This window comes from Odontesthes bonariensis, chromosome 10 (assembly GCF_027942865.1).
Source record: "Odontesthes bonariensis isolate fOdoBon6 chromosome 10, fOdoBon6.hap1, whole genome shotgun sequence".
Taxonomy (NCBI): Eukaryota; Metazoa; Chordata; class Actinopteri; order Atheriniformes; family Atherinopsidae; genus Odontesthes; species Odontesthes bonariensis.
The window spans coordinates 9,949,312-9,975,480 of record NC_134515.1 but is presented as its reverse complement, the minus strand read 5'-3'; the positions used below and the strand labels follow the sequence as shown (position 1 = coordinate 9,975,480).

The 26,169-nt window shown below is 41.3% G+C and overlaps 1 protein-coding gene across 1 annotated transcript; it reads left to right on the top strand.

Annotated features, from left to right (window-relative positions):
* The first annotated feature begins 154 nt into the window (after positions 1 to 154).
* On the top strand, positions 155 to 25,864 carry tm9sf4 (transmembrane 9 superfamily protein member 4). Its single transcript, XM_075476198.1, has 18 exons — positions 155 to 197; positions 6,659 to 6,769; positions 9,057 to 9,156; positions 11,005 to 11,161; positions 11,514 to 11,658; positions 12,968 to 13,091; positions 13,217 to 13,338; positions 14,210 to 14,321; positions 16,814 to 16,884; positions 17,030 to 17,162; positions 18,108 to 18,189; positions 18,303 to 18,378; positions 18,494 to 18,577; positions 18,758 to 18,933; positions 19,051 to 19,114; positions 19,273 to 19,392; positions 20,248 to 20,337; positions 22,450 to 25,864. The coding sequence occupies exons 1-18, from the start codon at positions 180 to 182 to the stop codon at positions 22,597 to 22,599; spliced, it is 1,935 nt and encodes a 644-aa protein (XP_075332313.1). The 5' UTR covers positions 155 to 179; the 3' UTR covers positions 22,600 to 25,864.
* Positions 25,865 to 26,169: the final 305 nt, after the last annotated feature.

The window sequence follows — 26,169 nt, the reverse complement described above, 5'->3', positions numbered from 1 at the left end:
AAAGGCTATCTATCATATAAATGTATGAGTTGTAAAGAATTAATTAGATTTTTAATCGAAAAACAAGTTGTAACTTTACAAAATATCTGGGTGTGTTGGGAAAAAAAACAATCAAACTGTCAAAAAGAAAAACGAGAAGCGTGCAACTTCCGCAACGTCACTTATGACACGTATTCAAAATGGCGGCCGCGGCTATGGTAAGTGGAAAAGCGAACTCTTTTTCTTCAAACTACACGTTGCTCACTGGTTTTTCTCAAAATGAGCCAGACACCGCGTGGTAATCGTGACAGAGTAGATAAACTCAGCCTATGAATATTATTTTAATGTTAACGTCCATTTCCTGGAGTTTACTGTTGTTTGAATGTTGACGATCTTGCTAACTGAGTTAGCCTGCTAACGTTAGCTAGCTTGACTCTTATTGAGCTGTGACTTCTTTAAAACCATTCGTATCTTCTGTTTGGAATGTAAAATTGTGTGGACTAAGGAATAGATAGTTACACACTTGAATGTTAGACTGTCATCTTCTGTAAAGGCAAAGCAAATCGACCAGGTGAACTTAACAGGTTAGCGGCTAACTGTTTAGTCTGGAAACGTTAGTTTGAGGATGTCCTCGGTGTTTATACTGCTGAAAGGTGTTACGATGACTGCAGGTTAGAAACAATATACTAAAAAAAATCTTAACTAAAACTGTTAATAACTTGGTATTTAACTGTGCTGTGTTATCTGAAAATGTGAGCAGTTTAGGACTGTAACAACCGCGATTGCTAGCTTCCTTCACTTTCATAATTTACAATATCTGTACACGTGTATTAGTTAATCTGTTTAAAGTATTGTTCCATAAATATCCCTTTGACGTTGAGCAATAGAAAGTTGCATTTAGTATATTAAAATGAGGCCACGATTGTTATAGTTTGGTGCAATGCAAAAAAAAAGGATCTAAACTAGAGAGGGGCTATATACCAAGTTTGATCCTCTGTGTTAAGATGGCCTGGAGTAGTTCATCTTGTTGACAATAGTTTAGATTAAGAAGTAAGAAAACTACATCTTCTGGTCTTTTGTTCCTCATGGTAAGGCGAACGACTGTCTCGGCGGTGATTGAGAGGGCTTTGGATACACGCCCTACTTAAATTAAGTTCCCCTCAGGGCGCACTTTGTTTAATCGTAGCCATGTATTAATAAAAATAAAAATAAAATAAAAAGTAGGCTCAGTACTTTAATTAACATTCAATACGACAGATATCAGATATTTATAACTGCATTGTGTTGTGTTGTGTTGCATGTCGGTGTAACTTATTGAAACGAACGCACCAGTGCCATATTACTGAAGTAATTACTGTTGGTCAAATAATTTCCAACCCTTACATGTGACCAAATTATTTACAGAGTGGCACCCTTCCCTTCACTCTGCAGGAGACTCATTTAATTTCACCCACAGACTTAATACGTTTATTCTTGATTTAAGACAGGGCAGAGACATTATTCTCCTCTAATGTCTTTCACCATGCTGTCTTTGTGCTTCATATTTCAATGGTCAAACAAGTTCTTTAGCAAACATTTGACAATGCCAAGTGATGGACATACAATACAATACATTGTGTTTCCTCTTTTCCTTCTGCATAAACTGTGTGTGATCCTGTTGGAAAGAGTAGGTCTTTGAATATTTCTAACCAAGACAATCTGCTGATCCACATCAGGACTATGAGACCGTGTTGTCACCGGAAAGCTCTGAATGATCTTTTCTTTTGGGTAGAAATGAACCAGAGTTTCAAAGAGACAGCTGAGAGTGACGGTGGGCCTGTCACAGTTTACATAATTATAGAATCAGGATTACACGGTATAATTGTGATTAGTTTATATAAATATGTTCATTTCCTTTTTTTAAAGAGAGCAGGGTGAATCTAACGAGTTAACTAACTAATTGAAATAACATTCTTTGAGTAGCGTTATCTTTTGCTGCAGACATGGGATATCTGCTTTGTGCTTTTTTCTTGTTATCAGACTTATTCGTTTTAGTGTCCAAATGAATAGAGACAACTGAATAGGTAACAGGATCTAACTTGTAAACTTGAATTTTATAACTGACAGACCGAAGTGAGAGCGTTTATGTGCCCCACACGGGCAGATGGCATTAAGCAAAGTTCCCGCCTTGCTTTGTTGTAATGCTGAGAGCCTTGCGTTGGCCCACTTTAGCCCACACTAGCAGTGTGTGGAGTTGGCCACTGACTCGAGGAGAGCAACGCTGTTGCTGTCAGGCCATTTTTTTCAGGTGTTTTTGGCGTCCTTTCCAGCGGTTTCAGGAAGTACAGTTGTTGTCCCCCTTTTGGAAAATCTGGGGTTTGATCCCCTGCCCCTTCAAGAGCCGACGTTTTTTCTTGGGGAGGACACTGAACCCCACATTGCTCCCAATGTGATCCTCCTTGTTTGTTTTTTTACAGAGTACATATGTTTGTTAAGAAGCACTGAGTCTTCATGGGACTGTACATTTACAATTGATTTAATACACGCATAATGGCACTAATCCTCTTATCCCATGGCTTTTATGCTGATGAGCCATAACTCAAATACCACCTGTCTAATGTTGAGGAGTTCCTCTTCCTGCCAACAAATAAGCTTTCATCAGGGAATCTGAGGGTGTCCATGGAAGGTGGCAATAGATCCTTCTGTTCTGTTGTTCTGGCACCCCGATGGTGGAACGATCTCCCGACTGATGTCAGGACAGCTGAGTCGCTGCCCATCTTTCGCCGCAGGCTGAAAACCCACCTCTTCAGGAAACACTACCCTGATCCGCCCTCTTAGGACATAATCTAGCACTTACTCTAGCACTAGTTATGCTCTTAGCTGTTTGGTTTTGGAAGGAAATGCACTTATGATTTCTTGTGACCTGAAGTTCTTTTGCCTACCGATGTAGAACGCACTTATTGTAAGTCGCATTGGATAAAAGCGTCTGCAAAATGACCGTAATGTAATGTAATGTAATCCTTCTGGCCTCGTGGGGTTGTGTGATCACCTCAGATGTTTTTTTGGTGGGATTTTTAAAATGTCAAAGTAGAATTCAGGTTTCACCAGCATAACATTACGTCCTCACTTTACCTGTCAGTGGGTTTAATTTAATGGCTGATTGGTGTCGTCAAGCCCCTCAGTTTCATCGTGGATCTGTAATATTCTCTAAACTATCTACCAGAAATAAAAAGTTTATATGGTATCAAAGGGAATGAGACGCATGTTTAAATGATGGAATGAAAGATGCAGGTATGGTCACGAATTAAAGTCGCACAGAGAACACTGTTGAGCATAATCCTTTTTATGAGTTGAGAGTAAGTTGGTAGGACAAGTTGGAGCTAAACAACACTAATCCTCCATCTGGGTTTTTTATCATCGAGCAGCACCGTTGCAGACACAAAGTTCTCCTCCGCTTGTTCCGTCGCTGCAGAACACCAGCCGTACATCAGGCTGTGATGAAGCTCGGCACAACCGGCTCCGATTTCCATTTCATCGAATCCGTTCTGCTCTCACCGACATGGTAACGGGCACAGCAGTTGTCTTAGCTCCAGGATAACTTATCTTGAATATTATTTGTAGACGTTCCTAGTGGTCTGTCAGCTTGAGAGAACGGGGAGATTAATACCCAGACGGGATCGGTCTAGTCACCCGGTCCGTCTCACTGCGGAAAGAGAAGGCTGCGAGCACTGCTGCATGGGCAGAGAGATGGTTTCATTTCTGTTTGTGTGTCAGAAATGATTCAGGAAGGCCTTATTCTCCATTAAATAGACCTGATGCATGTCTCTGTCGTTGTCTGTTTGTGTACATTTCAGTTATCATGTCACTGCACAGTATTATAAGGCAGGTATGTGGGACAGTACTTTGGAGAAGTTGATACATATTTCCTCTAAATGGTACTTTCTGGTAGATTTATTTGACATGTTGCTTTGGCTCTGAGTAACCTATAAGAGTGTGTTGAATATTAGAGGAGCAGTTGGAGAATTTTTGATGTGATTGAAAATACAATCAAATTTAAAACCACCTATTCTTGTGTGTTCTGCCAAAAGCAATTCTTGACAAAGAAGTTGAGCTCTCTACTGCAGACCTGTTTTCTAAAAAAAAAAAGATGAGATTAGATGATGCATGGAATGAAAATAGAAATAGTGCAAAGACTTTCACATCATTCAAACCCAATAGTTAACTGAATCAAATCAAATCAAATTTATTTGTACAGCACATTTCATGTACAAAACAATTCAAAGTGCTTTACATAAAATAAAAGTGTTGCAGCAGGGAGTGGAAGAAGCATTAAAAATACATAAAAGAATATAAAGAGAAACAAAGAAAATAATTGAAATTAATTTAAAAACAAGCAACAGTCCAGATAAATTCAAAGATATCGTGCAGATTTCATGCATAGATAGACGCATGAGAAAAGAAATGTTTTTAACCTGGATTTAAAAATGTCTCCATTTGGTGAAAGTTTAATCTCCACTGGCAGTTTGTTCCACTTGTTTGCAGCATAACAGCTAAATGCTGCTTCTCCATATATATGTTAAATCTGGTGGAAAACAAGCACTTGATAGTTTTTTTTCTTCTTTGAATTCAATGTGTGTAATATTCAGTGAAGCAGGGCAGGAGCGAAAAGGTTAGTTTGTTCATTCTGTGTCTTGCTTTTTGGCTTCGGCTGGTATTTTAATTCACTTCTGTCTTGTCTGAAAGAATGAACACTGGGATTGTGTCTCAGGGCGGTATAGATAACTGTTGATCTGTGTTTCCTTTGCTTTTTGCCCCCCAGCCTGGATGTGGTTGGAAACCCTCCTACAGTGAGGTCTGAATAAACGCACAAAAGATTATTCTTTTCCGTGTAATCCTATTCATCTCCTCTGAAGAGTGAGATTTAATGTCCACAACACTGAAAAATATGCTATTGCTCATTTTGAATTTGATACTACCAACTTTAAAAAAAAAAAAAAAAACATTGCTGAGTCGCCTCTTATTTTAGGAACTCTGAAAGCATTTGGGAAGTGAGGAGACTTTGAGATTTGCTTTAAAACCGGAAAAGTTGTCGTATTTTAGCTCGGTGTTGGATTTCAGCTGCTCGGCTTTTGGGGTTAGTTTTTGAAATATTTCTCATCACATAATGCTCCAAATATTTTGACTGAGTAACAGGTTTGAAACACAATTGAGCACCTGGAGCCACTCTGCTGTTATGCACGCAGAATGCACCATGTACAGCATGCAGACACACATACTCACGCTAGCAACAGTGCCTTAGTTTCTGCACCAAGAACCCCAACCTGCAAAAAACAGTTCTATACAGCAGCGGCCCCCAACCGTTTTTGCGCCATGGACCAGTTAAATGTCAGACAATATTTTCACGGACCGGCCTTTAAGGTGAGAGCCGGTCGCCGCATATTATGCAGAGCGGGCTTGATGCGTTTGAATCACCTGTCACGATAAATCCATATTTTAAGTAGGACTCCTGGTGTTGTCTGTTAAATGCAGCTTTCTTTTTCTTAGTGGTCATAGGCTCTTCTTCTGTCTCCTCACTGGGCCTTTTCCCCTTTGCAAAGAAACTTTCCAAAGACTTGTGTTTTTCACTCATTTTGCTAGCTTGTGGGTTTAATATTAGCGTTAATGTGTCACGTGACCGAGACGAGCATGTTGACACGTGTCAATGAGTCATAGACGGATGTAACGGAGAGAATTCGGTCATTTTTCAAAATAAAACATTGTTCATACTGGGATAATAAATAAAACGGAAATAATGTAAGTTATTTATGCTTTCTGTGCGGCCCAGTACCAAACGACCCACGCACCGGTACCGGTTGGGGACCGCTGTTATACAGGACTAGTACTTTGTGGATTAAGTTGCCATGAACTCCATCTTCACTTCTCTGGCAATATATCGGTCCCACCAAAGTTTATAGTGGCTTATTGCTGGGATACGGGTGAGGTGGGGGTTTTGAGTTGTGGGTGTAAGGTTGAATTTCGATTGATGTGAGCTGAATGCAATTGTATGTGTGGTTGTGTTTTATGTGTGGACCCCAGGGAGACTAGCTGCTGCCCTGACAGCGCTTCATCGGGGTCCTTTTAAACAAGTATTTTGTATTTAGTGGTTAGATTTGAAAAGGTTTGACAATGCCCGCTGACAGAAGTGCTTTTTTTTCTGGTGTGTAATCTATGGAATTCTCTTGCAAAAGTGTATCATATACTAGTGGAAACATGGTAGTTTTTAAGCTGCCCAGCTCAAAATGAATTATTACTCATCTGAAATTATCAGCACCTCATCTCATTTCAGATTGTGCTCAGATTAGGGATCCAATCTGTATTTTTATTCTTAATGTTGTTTCACCAGCTGCACAACCTTCCTAGATTTCCATAAACCCATTAAAAAAGAGCCGATTTTTCTATTTTTTTCTAAAAAAACAAACAAAACAACAACAACAGCAAACTTTCTCATTTTTAGGTTTTGATGTTTTTGCCTTTGTGTTTTTTGTGATTAGATTTAGGACTTTAAGTGATTTGCATGTGATTGTCTTCTTACATTTTACTCTGGATCCCACCGTAGACCAAGCCTGCTCTTGCATACACTTATTTTGATGTGTTAAATCTCGTCGGTGTGTGTTGAGTTGCATGTGGGCGTCTGGTAAATCTGTAGCGACGTGTGTTGCAGGAGACGTGGTGGGCCTTGCTGCTGTTGGCCTCGCTGCCTGTGGTCCGGCCCTTCTACGTTCCCGGAGTCGCTCCTCGGGACTTCCACGAGGGCGAGATAGTGGACATTAAGGTAAGATTAAAATGAGTTGGATTGATTTTACTCTTCAGAAAGATTGTAACAAAGTCGTTCATCATACTTAAAGTTTGTTCATCGTGGAGTGACCTGAAGCCACAATGTTCAAGTTGAGTTTCCACAATTAAAAACATGAATCTTGGGTCACTTAAACATTATGAAAAGAAATAAATTATGAATAATCAGGCGTAAACATGCAGGCTTAGAGAATTTAGGTGACTTTACACTGTGTTGTCAGATGTTAAACTTTCAGTTAGGGCTGTCGCGGTGAGGGAATTTCCACCGCGGTTACTCATAGCCGCTCAACAGCGCGGTATGCGGTGATATCGCATTTTTGTTCATTAGGCTACTTTCCACGACATGCAATGTTAGAGAAAAATCGAGCGCATAATCCGGCTTTTTTCCCCAGCAATTCTGACATTTCACTTTGCTTTGCCTGTCATTTACTCGCTCACAGACCAACATAGCGGAGATCAAGCAGCGCATACCCCAGTTCTGCAACATTGTTGCCAGTGCCACATGGCAAATATCAACATTGTTGCAGACCTGCGCACGTTTCGTTTAGGAATGACGGAGAAAAACGAAGCATATCAGGGCAGCAGTTGAGCTCACGTGTCCGGGATACAGTTTTTTTTAAACAGACTGCCGCCGACCAACCAACCCCGGCACATTTTTTAAACTTTTTTTTTTTTTTAATAGTTTCACCTACACAGTTTTGTTGAAATGGTCAGGTATTTCCCTACAGCAAATGTGCACACACAGCTGTGGTTCTGTGGAAGCTAGTTTATTGTTGATATTAAACGGTCGCATTTACAACGTTAAACATGGATAATAAGGGAAGATTCAAAGCCATAAAGTGTCCGGACTAGGCAGAGGAGTAAAGCCGAGATAAAGGTAGGTCACTGCATTTTATTTGAACTTCTATTGCTACGACACTGAGTAGGCATATTCTTGTAATATCAGCTGCCGAGGGAGAATGAGACCACAACGAGTAGCATGCAGACGTGTGTGCGTGTGCGGTGCCTATATGCAAAGATGACGACAGAAACGCGGCACCTCGCTGTGTTAATGTGTTTCTCCTGCCTTGAGGGGAATATACAATGTATCATTATTACTGTGCTGGCATTAAAAAGTATCAGTTCTGTCAGTCGCTTTGTATCTACTGTGCAGTCTTAAAAACTCTTTTAGTTTCTCGAGTTGTTCTGCGCGTGCAAGCGGGCGTGCGGTGGGCGGTGGTGGCAGTGGCCTGGACACGCACCGCGGAGGTCCTCTCAGCACCGCGGTGATTGCATTTTGCGGTTATCGTGACAGCCCTACTTTCAGTCAGATTAAGATCTGGATTGTTTGATGTCCATGTCTTATTTTACTATGTGGCAAGATGCATTTTAATCCTGAGAAATGATTCCATCACAGTCAAACATACTTTTAATGGATGGATTTCTAAAAGTGTCCACCTGTGCATTTACTGTAGAGTTAATGACTGCAATCTTCCCCCGTTCTTCACCTGATGTCATCACTGAGTTTCTGTGTTCCATCGGAGCTGAACCAGGTTCCAGCATCATCTCCTGCTTTCTATTTTCACTCGTATTGCTTTGAGTTTTCTGTCCTGTCATTTGGTCGACCTGCGTGTTTTCTCTTTTTTAACTTGGACACAGCTGATTGGGAACAACCAACATCTTTTTGCCCCACTCAGAGTTAAATTACCTCCTTGAACGGGTTTTTATAATTGGTTGTTTCCACTGGTGGCTCTTTAGTTGGGGCCATGTTTCCTGCCAGTCTGCCAGGTGCAACAGCTCTCTAAGCTCTGCAAGAATCAATTTGCATATTTAAACTTGTATTTGTTTTAGAAATGCAAATTACAAGGTGATTCAATGTTTTTTTCTTTCTTTTTGAATAGAATATCTGTTTTATTTTTCCACTAAATAAAAAAAGCTGATGAGCGTCCTCCACAGTCGATAATTCCATCATTTCCAGCAGGTTTCACAGCGGTCGGGCTTCAGAATTTGTACTTAAATCTGATATCTGTTAACAACAAATCCAATGATTAGTATTTACTCTCTGGAGTCTGATTAGGTTTACTGTTCATGGTTTAATTAAAGGTGATTGATGTATATGAAACTTCCCCCAGAGTGAAAGCAACACTGCAGGTTTGAGAGGCTGACAGGCAGCAAAGACCCAAAAGGAATGAGATCAACTTGAAAACGATTAATTGACTCTAACCGGAGCACAGTGTTGTTTCAGTCTTATGAGTGTGGGTTTGGCATAATCCTGTGTTGTTTTTCAGGCGGTGAAGCTGACCAGTTCCCGTACCCAGCTTCCTTATGAATACTACTCCCTGCCTTTCTGTAAGCCAGAACCTGTTGTCTACAAGGGAGAGAACCTGGGTAAGTGGCTGCAGCGGACCTTTGGAAAGTTCTACTGGATCATGTGTTGTGTTTAAAATGAATGCAACTAGGGCGCTTCCACACCAGAGCTCAGAGAGCCCACTTCGTTTGGGCAGGTGTGAAAGTTCATTCCAACTCTGGTGCTGTTCGCTGACAGTTGGAAATGCAAAGCGAACCAAAGAGAGGAAGTGACGTGGGCGTATACCTCGCTCTGCGTCTGTTTAACCAAAGCAGTCTCTCAGTGTCCGCCATCTTTCGTCTCACGTACAGCGCCACATGCTGGACGACCCGCTCCCTCGCCCGCTGCTCATACTGGGCAGCTTCTTGTGAACAAGCTGGCTGAAGGGGGTAGATTTCCGTTTTTGGTCCCGACCAATCGATGAGTCGTGTTTTCTTCTTCTTCCTCGTGCTTTTTTGCTCCCTGGTCGGTGCTCGTTTGGGGCGGTATCTCCCCAATCGAGCAGCTGTTGTAACTGTGTGATGTTGTCTAGGTGGTTTGGTCCACTTTCAGATGTGCAGTGTGAACCGAACCACATGACCCTCTCAGCTTATGAGCTGATTCTCCACACCATCTAGTTTAGAGCTGGGGAAGCCTTTTGGGTGAGAGGGAAAAGAAGAAGTCCAGTTGCCCTTATTCAGGCTCGTATGACCGACCAAATGAAGGGGTGAAAGTTTTCTTCATTCCCTGCCCAATCGAACCGAGTCCCCCAAACTATCCTGGGGTGAAAGCACCAATAATCTATATCAATTCCTAAATCATTCTTACCTATATTTTTATTCAACCAATGGGTTTCTTCTGCCTGGAAATGCAATCAACATATAACAATCAAAGATAATTGATCTTAATTTAATTTAGTTTGAGATGGTTTATTACTTTTTGGATTCAATTTAGTGTTTTGTTTGTTTTATATTTGTAAAACTTTTGTTTGTGGAATGTCTTGCTTCTCTTAGAAACAGGGTTCAAATGCCAAAATAATTCCTTCCCTTTCATATAACAGGACAGAATGTTCAGAGTAAAACAAAATCTTCTGAAACTTTCCACTCGAACTTGCTGCAGCGTCCACAGTTTTCACCCAAAATGTCTCAAAAATCTCCAGACTTACAGACACTTTGTGTTTGAAGCCACCAAGTGATTACCAGCTGCCCCCTAGACTCCAATACAAATTAGAACAGAATAGGCACTGGAAACCAGAGGAAATGAAAGCCTTGCAGTGTCCACAGTGGCAAAAAGCTCTTAAAGGGTGATCTGGTTTCTCTAAAGTGGGGGTTACAGACAAAGTTTGAGTCAATTTTAAGTCTGAATCAGACAGAATGTTCCGCTTAAGGTCACTCATTAATTTTAATTTTAATTTAAATAATAACTGTAATCCCTAACATAGTTTTACAGTTTAAATTGTTGCTTCGGTTACTTTTATTTAATTTAATTTGACTTTAATGCCACTCAGAACTCACAGCTTGTGACCATCACCTTTTCTCACCCTTATAGATTCAGCTCGAGACAAAAGTGGGCAATCTTAACGACCCCCCCCACAGTTTCTTCATGAGTTGCATACTTAAGTATTTATTATTCCTTAGTAATCAGACGCAAAATCTTTACTTGTCATTGCAGCAATCAAATAGTTCCTGTAATAGATGTAACTACCATTAAAGGCTTTGCTCTTGACTACTGAGAGAGTATTAATGTTATTTTTATGTTTAAAAAGTTTAAATTTATCATTGACATTTATATTCCGATATTTTACCATCTTTTATCTCTTGTTTGTGACATTTCCAGCCAGGAGTAACCTGGAAATCTAACAAAAATAGGCTGAAAATCAACATTTCTTTCTTTCTTCTATTTGTTTCTAGGTGAGGTTTTGCGTGGGGACCGTATTGTGAACACCCTTTACGATGTTGAAATGAGCAAGAACAAGAAATGTGAGCTGGTGTGTCCCAAGAAAAAGCTCAGCATAGAAGAGAGTAAGCTGGTTGCTGAGCGAATCCAGGAGGAGTATTATGTTCACCTGTGAGTATTCCTCCTCTCTCTTAGCAGGAGAACCTTCATTTATTTTGTAAACAAAAGAGAAGGTTTTCCATTTTAAAAACATCCAGGTTAAATGTGTCTTATGTGTCTACGCATGAAATCTGCACAATATCTTTTAATTTATCTGGACTGTCTTGTTTTTCAATTCATTGAAATGATTTTATTTGTTTCTCTTTATATTCTTTTATGTATTTTTTAATGCTTCTTACAGTCCCTGCTGTAATGCTTTTATTTTATGTGAAGCACTTTAAATTGTTTTGTACATGAAATATGCCATACAAATAAATGTGATTTGATTTTCTTTCTAACTGGAGCGTTTCTCGTGTTATTTCAGCATTGCAGATAACCTCCCAGTGGCCACCAGGTTGGAGTTTTATCCCAACAGAGAAGCAGGAGGAGAGGAGGAGCAAAAGAGGGACATGGTGAAAGACATCCAGTATGAACATGGTTACAGACTGGGCTTTGTTGACAACAACAAGGTAACTATCAGGTTGTGTATTCCCGTCCTCATAAAGTCTGCTGTTAAAGACTTTGACTTGTGTTCAATTTTCATTTTCTATCAGCGTCTAACCATGAAATATAAGACGTTGTTAATTCTTTCCACCATCATGGCCTGATGTAAACAGTCAGCAGGATCTTTCCTTTTCATTCGCACTGTAAAAAATAACAACTGCTGCATGAAATGATGGTGCAGAAAAGCCACCATTATGGAGACGGTGCTGTTATTTATTTCTGTAATCCTGAAATCTGTTGGATTCCTCTGAAAAGCATCACCTGCCAGATTAAAACCCCCCTCTGATGTGCATGTCTCCGTCACTTATTGAGACTGCATGCGGTTCAAATCGTTACTGAAATGTCATTATTTAGACTGTACTAAAAAAAACGTTTAGTTGCCTTCAGATTGATGGAAAGCAGAGCACGTCTGAAAGAAGCTTAAGGTGAAATGCCAACTCTGATACCAACTCAAATTCTATAGCCTCGTTTCCACTATGCAGTCCGGTACGGGTCGGTTCAGAACGGTTTGCTTATTTCAGTGTTTCCAGTACAACGAAAGCGTACCGGTCCCATGGAACCCGTTACCATTTTTGTAACCCTCCTGCTTGGGGTACCAAGCTCGCAGGACCGGTTCCAGGCTCTGCTCTCCGTTGTTGGTGAGGAGGCTGTGCAGCGGGAGCTCGATGGCGCTGTGCCAAACCAAAAAGTTTTCCAGCTGATTGCCGCAAAAATGGCAGAGAGTGGTTTCAACCGGACCACGAGCCAGTGTGGCATTAAGCTGAAGAAGCTTGGTGGTGGTTCGAAATTATGGAGGTTATTTGTTATTTACGCTTCGGCACGCACTCCGCCCACCCCTGAGGGTTCCCTTTGTACAGTGGGAACGCAAGCTGACCCCAAAGCGACCCGACCCGTACCGGACTGCATAGTGGAAACGAGGCTTATTCTCTAGAAATGAGGGTCTCACTGTCACACATCGGCAGCAACAGTATCAAAGTCTCAGTTTGAATCATCAGCACAGATCAAAAAACCGTTGAGTAGGTTTGTAGGATAGAACGTACAGATAGAAGTTGGCCTGAAAAATGTGGGTTAGGGTTAGTTGTGTGGACAGAGGAGGAAGGGGCCGCCCCGACTGTCCTTGCACTGATGTTACAGTGGCCTCTGTCTGCTGTGAGACTCGTTTTTGTGTAGCATCAAACCTCCGTGTCATGTCAGCTTCACAGTTTAATGAACCAGAAGAAGGTGTGCAACTTTGTAAGTGATAATATCAAACTAATACCCTTCTCTCTTCAACAGTTTTATCTGCACAACCACCTGTCCTTCATCCTGTACTTCCACAGAGAGAAAGTGGAGGAGGGTGAGCTCCACAACTACAGGGTGGTGCGCTTTGAGGTGGTACCCCAAAGTGTCAAAGTGGAAGGTTGGTAATGACACACTCTTGGATAATGATTCAGATCCAGGGTATAAAACTGTTCAGGTGGAAGGAAGTGAGAGAGTTGACTAACAAGTGGTCACTAAAGAGTTGTTCTTCGTTTGAATTCTCAGATCTGAAGGCTGCAGCAACGGGAACGACTTGCACCTTGCCTGAAGCCAGTGGCTCCGCCCCTCAAGAGATCGACCCGGCGAAGGAGAACGAGGTCCTCTTCACCTACTCTGTCCGCTGGGAGGTCAGTGAATGCAGCGTCGATTTTCAGTGAAACCATGATTTGTCTGTAATCTGATGAAGCTGCCTAAATGCCTGTTTTTAAGCAAATATGCTGGAATATATAAATATTGCAAAATGAAAACAAAAGAACAAGCCACTGTGTAAATACTTGTGGAATAAATGTCTCATTGATACCGAGCAACAAGGTTAGATGTTGACCTTTAAAGGAAAACTCCGGGGCATTTGAAGCGCATTTCCATTGCTAGAGGTTGTCAAATACTGATAGTAGGACACAGACAGGTGCAAATCTGCGCTCCCTGTGTGGCGATCGCGCTGTTCGCTCAGCCTGTCATGCGAGGCTAATACGTGGTGGCTAGAGGCAAGCGCTAACCCTTCCACGTAAAACAACAACTTGCACACTGCAGAAACGTCACACCACTTTATAAACCATCCGACAATAAAGTCACAAGCCTTACCATCAAAACCATATGCATGGTTCTCACATTACTGGCATGGGGACGTTACAAAACAACTTTATAAACAGCATGTCACTCACCGGTTAGTTGTACGCTCGCGCATGTGAAAGCCCAAAAGAGTCAATGGACGATACTCCCATATACAAAGCAATTATCTTCTCTAGAAAAACTGCGTTCAAGTATTTAAAACATTACAACAATATTACTGGGCATGTATTGTCAGGCTGTGCGAACAGCGCGCTCTCCACACAGGGAGCGCAGATTTGCACCTCTCTGTGTCCTACTATCAGTATTTGACAACCTCTAGCAATGGAAATGCGCTTCAAATGCCCCGGAGTTTTCCTTTAAGGACTCTTTCAGCTGTTTTAAGTTTTCTAACTGTCTAAGAAAGCTGAGGCTCTTGTCCGCTGTGTGCAGGAGAGTGAGGTGAAGTGGGCATCTCGCTGGGACACGTACTTGACCATGAGCGATGTGCAGATCCACTGGTTCTCCATCGTAAACTCTGTGGTGGTTGTCTTCTTCCTGTCAGGTACGTCCGAGGCAGCACATGTCCCCGTAGGTTTCAGCTGTCATTTCTTAAAGGTACAGATCAACAAGCCTTGGGCGTTTTAAACACTCCTCTTTCAATTCATTTCAGAAGGAACCTTTACTAAACTTTAGTTTTCTCACTGGGATTAAATGCAATATTTTTTTATCACTGTGAACCAGGTTGGATGCCACTGATGGAGCTAATTGACCATCTCAACTGCTGCAGTTGTTGTTTATATTTCATCATTAGAACATTTTAAGTAGTGTTTGATTTTTCTTTTTTCTAGGGCTGGGCAACGATTAAAATTTTTAATCTAATTAATCGCATGATTTCCCTGATTAATCACGATTAATCGCATTTGTACGCAAAATCCAAATATGAATTCAAAAGTAGTGTATAGCTTTTAGCATTTAGTTTTATTTTAAATGTGCTGCCATATGAATGAAAGTGCCATAACATTTGTTGTGCAAACACACTTTTAACATCAGCATCTTTCTGTAGTTTTTATGTAGAAGCCTCGCTCCACTGTCTGTTTCCTTGAATGACTTGCTGCTATCAGTTGTGTGTTTTGCCTTTAAGTGATATTTTAGACTGGAACTACTACAGTGAGAAGACAATTCAACTTGGCAGTGTTTACAGATTACTTTGGTTCTGTCAACTCCTCCGTATGGAAGAACTTTAAAATGAAAATGGCCGAGTAAAAGTTCCGTACCCTTCTCCATGTTTGGTGGATCCGCCGATTACTTTCTTTTCCGGTTCCGCAGCAGACAGCAACAGACTTTTCCAAAATAAATAATAAAACGGGTGGTCCGTGGCATAGTGGGTTGAGAAGGCGCCCCATGTACAGAGGCTATAGTCCTCGCTGCAGCTGGCCTCGGTTCGAGTCCTGCATCAGACGGTCCTGTGCTGCGTGTTGTTCCCCCTCTCTCTGCCCCCTGCTTCCTGTCTCTCTTAACTTTCCTATACATTAAAGGCACAAAAGCCCCAAAAAATAATAATAATAAAAAAAATATATTTAAAAAACCTGCGTTAATGTGCGATAAAATATTTATCGGTGTTAAATAATCAACGAGTTAACTCGCCCAGCCCTACTTTTTTTCTTAACATGGTAAATGAACAGTATTGCTGTATCGTTGGGAGTGTGTTAAGCGGTAATCCCCTTTTCTTCACAGTTCTGCCTGCGTAATACTGACAAACAGCTGCTTTCATGTGTAACAAATCTTAAAAAAAAAACAGTTCTTCCAACTTATAGGGAGCGACTTGTTACAACAGATAATCGGGAACGAGGTTTGACTGACATTAGCAACGCAAATGCTTGTGCACCCATTCAAACGAGCCAATTAAATGAAATTCTTTCCCATTGCCAGTTAGTTTATCCTCTGGGGCTACAATGTATGCAGAACCTGTCGAGAAGCTACCTCTAATTCCCGTGGGAAAAGCCTGTGACTAAAAGAATGGGATGATACCATTATTCTTTTGAAATCCAAGTCCAGCACTAATTTATTGAGAGTTAATGTGTGGGCCCGAGTGTTTCGTTCCCATCGAGACCAATCGGAAGTAAAGCCGATAAATACCTCAGAGTCATTCTAATACAGTACCAATGAAGCACTTTCCTGTTGCACTCAAAAGTTAGCTTTTAGCAGGTTGGTTTTTAAACATGATAGAGAGCAATGCATAAGACAAATTACAATTCTGATGCAGCAATTTGAACTCTGCAGGTTTTTAGTTTCAGCATGTTTGGCTGCGTTACTCTCAAATTAAAACTTATTACAACTTAACTGTTGCCTAGCATGGAGTAGTTTTACTGTCTGTCTGTGGCTCCTAAATGTGTCACTTTGATTAAAATTTACTATAATTATCTTAGTTTAAGTTTATATCATCACGCTGCCAGGCCTCAACAAAATAATGTACATTGTAGGGCTGCACGATATTAGAAAAATATGCGATACACGATAACATGACTGGATACCGCAATATCGAGATTACTTGCGATATTTAATATCTACATATATTTTTCCCTCTCTACTTGCCATTCTGCATTTTATCATGTATAAAACAACTGAGAGCAATGTTTTATTTCCAACATTTTTTTATTAGGAAAAAACATGGCTGATATACAGCATAAACTTGTCAACCTTTTTAATAACAGCAAATTAGGTGAATCAAGGAGGAGTTCACAAAATGAGGTCGGGAGGGACTTAAAAGTGCTTAAATGATTACATGGGTAAAAGCCCAAAATGGCTAGTGCATTTACATTCATAAAGCTTCCCTTGGCATAGCAAATGTGTTTAGCATAAACGGTATTCAGATGACAATTCTGCTGCCATAATGCTGGACAGGACAAGGGAAAAAAATAAATAAAAAATTAACCTACTTTTGCGATACGTGTATTGCAAGCCGTGGTATCGCGATAACGATACATTTTCGATATATCGTGCAGCCCTAGTACATTGTCAGAGTCCTCGTCACCTGCCTTTCTCTCTCTCTCTCAGGTATTCTGAGTATGATCATCATTCGCACCTTGAGGAAGGACATTGCCAACTACAACAGAGATGATGACATTGTAAGAAACTGCAAACATGACTAAAACGTGTTTTCTTTGCAGAAAGGCTGTTAATGTCTTTGAGAACTGAATTGCCAGTAATTCAGAATGAAAACCCTTCAGTTTTGCTAAGTTCTTGTCTGTGTCTTTCTCCTTTTGCAACCAGGAGGACACCATGGAGGAGTCGGGGTGGAAGAATGTCCACGGCGACGTCTTCAGGCCGCCTCAGTATCCCATGATCCTCAGCTCTCTGCTGGGCTCAGGAATCCAGCTCTTTTGCATGATCCTCATTGTCATCTGTGAGTTTTTTCTCTGTCATTGGTTTCTTATAAACTCGGGCAGTGTGCATGACTGCTTAGTCTGGGTGGCTTCTCCTCCGTCACATATTGAGATTGGTGGAACATGAGAGAATTAGAAGGTTAAATGAATGTTATCATGTGGTCAGAGAGCTCATTCATGTCGTCTTATAAGAATATAACGGCAAAGATTAGCGTGTAGAATGCTTTATAAATGATTAACGAATAAGTGTCTTTTGAATTAAGTATAAACATAAGGCTGCATGTTTCACACAGCACACTGGTAACCTTATTTAATCTGTTTAAAAAACTGAATTACTGCCAAATGTGAGCATTGCTCGAGTGGATCAGCTGCGACTGGTTTTTAATTCTGAGCTCCCGGATCAGATTCGGAGCCTTAGAAAAGAGAGCGGCGCCACATTAGCTATTTGCTCAGTTCTTCCAGTTGCTGTCAGCTTGTGCACAGCTAACTTTTCTAAAACATTTTTAACACAATAATGTAGAAATCGCATCCCAAAGTGATGCGGCCACGCTGCCAGCTTTGCAGCAAACAGCCCGAAGCTTCAGATTATGTAGAATAAAAGGAAAAGCAGCAAATTCACATCGATAAATGTTCGTATTTTTACAAGCATTTTCAGAGAAATTCTTGGAGACGTTTAAGTGTCAGTCAGCTTGCTGCGACTCTGTCTGAGTCTCTATCTTTTACTGAAGCAGCTATAATTTATCCAACGATAAGCAGGCCCTGACATGCATTGGTGATCTTAATTGAACCCCTTTTGTTGTGCCCTAAAGCACCCCAGGGTGTGGATTGCCCCCCCCTTTACTACCTCACAGTCTCTGATTTCACACAGATTAAAAACGGAATATCATTTCTTAAACACGGAGCACTTTAGATGTGCTGGTAGACATTTCTACAACTAAAGCCTGTTGTTTGTTTGTGCGTCACAGTTGTTGCCATGTTGGGCATGTTGTCTCCATCTAGTCGAGGAGCTTTGATGACCACCGCTTGCTTCCTCTTTATGTTTATGGGGTAAGACGCTCATCGCTCTTAATTCTCATTAAGAAAATCCCAGAAATGCCCGGAGGTTTTCAAAGCGTTGCATGTCCTTAATCGTTCTCACCTGGATGTTTCTCCTCCTCCAGTGTGTTCGGCGGCTACTTTGCTGGCAGACTGTACCGCACACTGAAGGGCCATCGGTGGAGGAAAGGAGCATTTTGTGTGAGTTTCCACTCGAGCGTACAAGCGTCTGCTTATGTTTTTATGCCACGTACCTCCACCTGCTTTCCACGTGTAAATGAAGACTTAGTTTGCATTTGATTCGTTTCCTCTGTAGACGGCAACTTTGTATCCTGCAGTGGTTTTGGGAATCTGCTTCGTCCTGAACTGTTTCATCTGGGGTGAACACTCATCTGGGGCGGTGAGTCTCAAACACGCACCCAGTCCGAACTGTTGGCACAGCGAGCACGTGCACAGCAAACCTCAGGGTTCCTATGCAGTTTGGAATGTGATTTTTAGTATTCTCCAGGTCTGGATGAGTTTTCAGGCTCTAATCTTTTTAAAAACGGCTCGTCTTGATGATTCTCCCTGTGTCCTTCAGGTTCCCTTCACCACTATGCTCGCCCTGCTGTGCATGTGGTTCGGTATCTCCATGCCTTTGGTCTACCTGGGATACTACTTTGGCTTCCGCAAACAGCCGTATGATAACCCAGTACGCACCAACCAGATCCCTCGGCAGGTCCCAGAGCAGCGCTGGTACATGAACAAGTTTGTTGGGTAAGTGTTTATCAGGCCTCACATCCTGCTCTTATTGTCGATGGTTTACGATGCGTTGGATCCTCTGAACTGAGGCGTGCATTATTTCTAAGTTACATTTCCTTTTCTTTCCTTTAGAATCCTCATGGCTGGGATCTTACCATTCGGTGCCATGTTCATTGAGCTGTTCTTCATTTTCAGTGTAAGAACAGCTTCACTTCTCTAAGTCAGGAGCTATTTAATGAAACGTTTGTTTTTACATTTCACAAAGACAATCTTGTTCCATGAATAGACTGTCAAACGGATGCCTTGTTGGTAGCTTTAGTGCCCACATCAACGCTTGTTTGTCGCCACCTACAGGCCATCTGGGAGAATCAGTTTTATTACCTCTTTGGCTTCCTGTTTCTGGTCTTCATCATCCTGGTGGTGTCCTGCTCTCAGATCAGCATCGTTATGGTTTATTTCCAGCTCTGTGCAGAGGTAAGGGCATTCAGGCTCGAGTACTGTGCACTTTATTTGTACCTCACTCTTTGATCAAACACAATTAGTTCATTTTACCTCTTTTTGGGCTATCAATAGTGGATGTTAAGATCCAGAGATCTAGCTGTCACGGGATATACTTTCCATCAAATGGAGAACAACGTGTCTTGTGTTGGCCCACTTTTAAGACAAATAAAAATCCCACTATTTAGTTTATAGGCAGAATTAATAAACCATGATGCGAGCAGCATCTTACTGTGTTTGAGATGTTGGGGCTGCAGAAACCTGGTTCAGACTTTCCAAAATGTCAACATGTCATATAAATCTATTTTAAATCATTATTATTGTTATTATTATTATTATTATTAAAAGAAAGCTATTGGCTACAAAAAATAAAGAGGCAGTACATCACACGTCAGCAGAGGTGGGTGGAGTAGCCAAAAATTGTACTCAAGTAAAAGTACTGTTACTTTAGAATAATATGACTGAAGTAAAAGTAAAAAGTAGTCAAATAATTACTTGAGTAAGAGTATAAAAGTGCTCGGTGAAAAAATAATCCAGGTAAATTCAAGTACTTCAATAAAAAATAAAAGAGACTTAGGAAATGTTTAAAACATATGTAACCCATATGTAACTTAACAAACGTTCACCTATCCATGGGGGAAAAAACTCATTTAGGAAACCGCTACCTGTTTGATCAAGTTAGATGTTGAGTTTCTGAATTCTGACATTGTGAAAGTGTGCGTTGCTCATGTTGTCGAGCAGCGGGCGGCCCAGTTGTCCTGACTGAGGTTTATCTGCATTCTGTGATCACACACTTATATCCTGTCTCATCTCTGTCATCCTCACTGTCAGGACTACCGGTGGTGGTGGAGGACATTCCTGGTGTCAGGAGGCTCTGCCTTCTACGTCCTTATTTACGCCGTTTTCTACTTTGTCAACAAGGTAAAAACCACAGCAAACTCTTGTTTAACTGCTGCAGCTGAGGAAGCTCTGCTGCTCGGTTGGACATTCTGTCGGTGCCATCGGGGCTTCAGTCGACTCTGAAACTTAAATATTTGAAAAGAAAACCTTCATTTTAACAGCGGGTTTTTAGTTTGCAGGAGGAAAAAGCCAGCAAGATTTAACAATTTCGACGTCAACGAACCTTTATCACGTGACGAAATAACGATAATGTTTATTTCGTCTCGTTTTAGTTAACGAAAATTAAGAGACATTTTAGCAGAGTTTTTATTATAGTTATCGTCACAAGACCACCACTTACATTTCGTCTCGTTTTCGTGATGTGATAAAGGTTTGTTAATTTTCGTTGACGAAAGCAACACCACTCATTGGTTGGTACAGTAAGGACTGAGGGTCGGTGTATGGTTGTGCTGGTTGGGGCTCCCACAGTTTTGCTTTAGGTTTGTATCTTTAAAGAGTCGCAAAAAATAGTTGAGTAGCCAGAATGTAGAAGGCTCCTCTCAGCTCTGCACATCTGGCCCGTCTCCGAGGCAGGTGTTGATCATCAGTTTCCTGTCCACTGGATGTCTACCACGAGGACGCAGTCATTCAAAGTGTAACTTGCTGCTTGTCCTTTTTACAAACTATAAACAGAATATCTTTGTGTAAATGTGGGCCTGAAAAGTTAACTGACAAAAGTACATCTCAGCAGTTTTTTAACATTTATTTATTTGTCGATTCACCAATATGTGATGTTACATTACGTGGTGCATTTATGGCTCTTCTCTGTGCAGTTAAAAAGAACCACAGCAGACCAAAGTATTCATTCAGCTGTCAGATATGACACAAAATAATTAGATTTAACAGCTAAATGTTTGGAAAACCTACTTATGTTTTTCCTTTTTCTTTTAAGATGGAGGAAAAAAATCTTGAGCAAAAGCTATTGATTTCATTAGAAACGAGCATTTCTAAAACGAGTGCGTGCACGTGTTTAAATCTGGAAACGAGTCTGCAGTTAGAAGAAAGTGCTCGCTCGTTGCAGCTGGCTGACCGACAGGAGACGATGGAAAGGGTTATAAAAGAAGGTTAAGTCAACTCTGTGTCTCTGGAATAAGTACAAACAAAATGGGAAGCTTGTAAAACCGTTTGCGGTCATGTGGAGATTCCATCGTTTTCATCAGCAGTTGTAGAGAAATGATGTCGCCGGAGGTTTAGTTTAGTTGGGTTTTAGTTTGGCAGAATTGTGCAACTTGATAGCGAGTGGTTCGGTCTGGGCAGCAGTCTGCCAGAGGGAAGCGAAGTGCACACTGTAAGTCTTTCTGTTTAATCTCTTCCCTTCCCTCCTGATTTACACACCCTTCATTCATATAAAGTCTCTGACCGACACGTTAAAATGTGGCTCCTACGGTGTGTAATCTGCTGAATAAACCTCCAGCTCATAATAGAGCCGGACGTTTTTTTTCTTGGTCGTGTTAAAGTCTCCAGTGTAAACCACCAATGTAACTCTTTTGCTCTGTTATTTGATGTTTCTAACTCCGGTTCTCCTCACATCATGAATTCATATCTCTGATGGAGCATATTTCCTCCTTTTCTGCGTCCTTTTCTGCGTTCTTTTCTGCGTATCAGGCTACGATTTGTCACGTGTATATTTCCTCAGCGTACAAAACCCTGATGCTAAAACTGCTGCCAATCATCTGTGGACATGTTTGAAAAACCTTAAAGTTCTTTGGAAATATTCCTACTCTTTGGGTTGCCGTGGTTACTAACCTGCAAGTCACATTTGAGTAACCCGTTATTGGCTTTGTGTTTCGGATTAGTGTGGTTGTCACCAGTGGTTGTCTATCATCCTTATTGGGGACCAGTGACAACCACTGGTGGAACTGCTGAGATCACATCTTTCTCTCAAACTTCACTCCTGTTTTTAGAGCAGAACAGAAGGATTTACTCCTCTATGAAAGGCTCGTTGCATCTTTTCCTCTTTTTATTGTTTTTAAGTTCAACTTTTGTCTGGCTGAATTACTGGAAGGTCACTTTGAATTAGATCAAAATGGATAAACCTGTTAAAACTACCAATTCCTCTTCTCTCTGATTCTTTTTTTTTTTTTTTTTTCCCAGCTGGACATTGTGGAGTTCATCCCCTCCCTCTTGTACTTTGGTTACACCACCCTGATGGTGCTGTCCTTCTGGCTGCTAACAGGCACGATTGGCTTCTACGCCGCCTACATGTTCATCAGGAAAATCTATGCTGCGGTCAAGATCGACTGAATCATCGCTGGCGTTGCTGTTCTCAATGTTTTTTTTTTTTTTTTTTTCTCACCTTTTTTTTTTTTGTTTGTTTTTTTTAGACTTTATGTATTTTTTTTTTTTTATTCTTCATGTCCAACAAGCACTGACTTGTATGCAGAGGGAAGAAAGGGGGTGCAACAGCTCCACCTACTGGCCTCACGATGGAAACGACAGCCAGGTGGCCGAGCTAAGCCTGCTGTTTCTCTCCCCGTCTCTCCTGCCCCCTTTTCTTCTTTTCAGGACAGAGACCCAGAGGGAGTCTTCCTCTGGCCGGACCGTTTATGTCCTCCGCCGCCTCACCCTGCACCACAGCGGGCCAAAGCTTGTCAGATGATTCTTTTCCTTTGTTTCCTCCATGTGTCGAGTCTAACTTAGCCGGTTTTTGTTGTTGCAGAATTTATACGAGGCTTCATTTCTTTCTATCGTCTCCCGGGAAGCTATTTTCTTCGAATTTACTTGCATCTCGATTGTCTTTCGGCTGATTCTTTGTTTTCAGATGGGACTTTGGTTGGTTTCAGTTCAGAGACTTGGGGGGGAAGAATCGGGGGGGGGGGGGAGCTGTGGTTGTGGCAAAACGTTTGTTAAGTTGTAACTGATGGAAATTATGTTGGGAAGTTTTACATTGTGACACAAGAGAAAAGATAAATTAAATGTGCTGTTATTTTTACTTCAGTTTCCATGTCCTGGTGTGACCATGTCGACACAGCTTAAAATATTTCCTTCTCCTTCAAAGTCATTGCATCTGTTCTTCATGTTGACAAACCGGCCCATTCGCTCTGAATGGAACGGAGCCCCACAGCAGCGGCAGCGGACGGGTGGGTGCAGGCACTGGACACATGACACGGAGGATTAAACAAACGCGTATGTTTTTCTGCTCATTAACCACGGTGTCAGCGCCGCCAGGGCAGCGCCGGAGCCTGCTGAACTATGCAGTAATGGAGAGAGTTTTAAAACTTATATCAAAGGACCATTTTTGTTGAGAAGTGATTCTTCATGCCATCATTTTAAATCTAATGTATGAAATGTTTTTATGCATGATCCGATTTTTTTTTTTTTTTCTCTGTCAAAGCCAGCTAACATTACCTCTGTGTATTAAGCAGAAATACACAGATGTAATTGTAGCTGTTTTCACACATGAACATGAGATTTTCCCGAAACTGTGCAGACGAATCAGTCCAGACTTGTTCTGCAGTCGTGTTGCCTCCTGCACTTCACGGCAGAAGCTTTCAAAGTGACCGGGGGGGGGCATCTGGAGTGCAAAGGAAGCAGGACACGATGCAAAGATGGCTGCGTTTTGTTCACAACACGTTGGAAATGCCAGATGAGGCTCCTTTAAGACTGTTTTTGTGTTAATATCAAGCCAACGTGCATCTGAACGTGTCCACAATCCTGTCATCGGAACAGAATACGAATCGGCAGCTTTCTGCAGAACACAGAGAATCGCAGCTCATGCTCAGCTGGTAATTTAACACATTGACTCGCTCAATGATCTTCCAAAGTTTTTTTTTTGGCTGGAAAATCTCTGCAAGAAGTCTGGAAGGAAAGCTGCGGACATTAGTGCTCTGACACGCCACCTCTCCTGAGCGTCTCCGGAACGTCTCAGGATGACGGGTCCTGGGATGCAGACTGTGTTAGTGTACAGGCTGATGTCACACATTTGCACATTTCAGCCCAAGTTGCTCGTGTTTGTTCCTACTTTTCAAATTCTAAAATAAATCTCTTAAGATTGCTTCAACCTGATTTTTAACAGCCGTACTTCAGAAAGAACTTCAGTTTTTGGGCTTCTCATAGACAACTGTCGGATTTTGTTGTATTTAAACTAGAAAAACGCACATTTTGATCCACTGGTTTGACATTTTGTGAAATGCACTTTTTAACTTTCTTGGCAAGAACTAGATGAGAAGGTTGATGCTGAGTAAAAAGAGTAGTGACTGTGAAACCGATGGCATGGCTCTGTCAAAAGGTAGCTCAGTAACTCCTTAAAGCCTTCCAGTTAAATCTGAGCATAAACTTTCTGGAGTGATAAAGTCTGGACTTGTCCTTTACCATTTGAGATGGTGACGTCTGCGCAGAATAAACTATAATTACATGTGAGTTTTAGGGCTACTGCAAGGTACAATTTTTATATTCTGGACTTGCTTCCCCTGTTTAGATTCTTTCTGATAAGCTAAGCTAACCACCTGCTTGCAGCACTGTTTAATAGAAAGCCTTCATGCTTTCACAAATCCCAGTGAAAATCTATCTTGTTATTTTTTTTAAAGCTTGTTAGCTTAGCCATCAGGCGACAGCCTCTTTTATCACTGATCTTCTCATTCACCCTAAACAAGAAAAGCATTGAAATATCTCACAATAAGCCAAACTAAGGCCTTTCTGGGTGTCGTCATTGGTCTGATTCTCCTTTAAATCTCAAAATCAGGTCTTTTTCCGTATAACGAGGAGCATGATTGTTGCATTCCTGAAAAACACAAAAAAAAGATGAACCCACCCAGCAAACGGAGAGCTCGCTGAGCCCTTCTTATTAATAACTGCTGAAACATTTGTCACTTTGTTTCTTTTGCACAGAAGTGCAGGTGGTGTAAAGAGGAGGGACGGGTGCTTGTTCTGTAAAAGTTCAGAGAATGAATGACTCACTCTGCCCCCCCCCCCGATTCCATTAAATAATCTGAACAACCCAACATCGTAGCTGCTTGGAAAGGGTGAGACAAGTCCAAAAAACCCACGAGTTATCCCTGCCGCTTGGTACAGAAAATCACTTCACAGTAAAGCCTCTATGTTGGCCGACTTCAAACATGTGAATCCTTACTCCTTACTTTGATTTATTTCCATCTATTTACTGAACCGCCCGCAGCCCTCTGTGTTACGTGAAGGAGCTTCGGAGCTCGGACACTTTTCTGCTGTCCTATTTAAAGGCAGACTCCTCTCCTGCTGCTGGGGTGCACATGCCAGGGGAGGCTTTTTTTTTTCATCTTTTTTTTTTTTAAGAGGCCCGAGTCATGCGTGCACATGTATGATCGAGGGTTTTACAATGTAAATAAAGGAAAACAGCTTTGTATTTGTTGCGTTTTGCTGTTTGTGGCGCTCTCTGTAATGATTCCTGTCATTGTTTAAGCCAAAAGCATGATGCTCACGATGACTTTCAGAGGAACTTGTTTCTGTTACTTTTTCCTTGTTTCTTTTACAGAATGTCCAATGACAAAATGTACAATGACAAAACAATAAAGTGACGACAAGTTGAATATGAAAATTGGCTTCCAACATGTTTTTTGATCGACGCTTACATGATTGGTGCTCTGCACATGCTCCAAAGTTCCATTTTTCTTTGAACGTGGTAGAGTGAAAGTGTATATTAATGCTGAATTGCAGGCTAAACGTGTCAGAAACTCACTGAAAATCAGCCCATTAAGACTAGTTGTCAACCCGTGGTCACATGAAACATTTCCAGTCTATTTCTCCGCTTTAGAAACTTTTAGAAAAAGCCTGCTGATGGTTTACAAATCCCAGAACGGTTTAGGCCCAGAATACATCTGTGATATGTTCAGAGAATATAAA

Bases quoted from the DNA above. Each gene is read 5' to 3' on its own strand.
- tm9sf4 (XM_075476198.1), top strand. The intron at 13,092-13,216 runs GTTGGTAATGAC...TTGAATTCTCAG, and splicing joins CCAAAGTGTCAAAGTGGAAG to ATCTGAAGGCTGCAGCAACG. The intron at 19,115-19,272 runs GTAAGAACAGCT...CGCCACCTACAG, and splicing joins AGCTGTTCTTCATTTTCAGT to GCCATCTGGGAGAATCAGTT.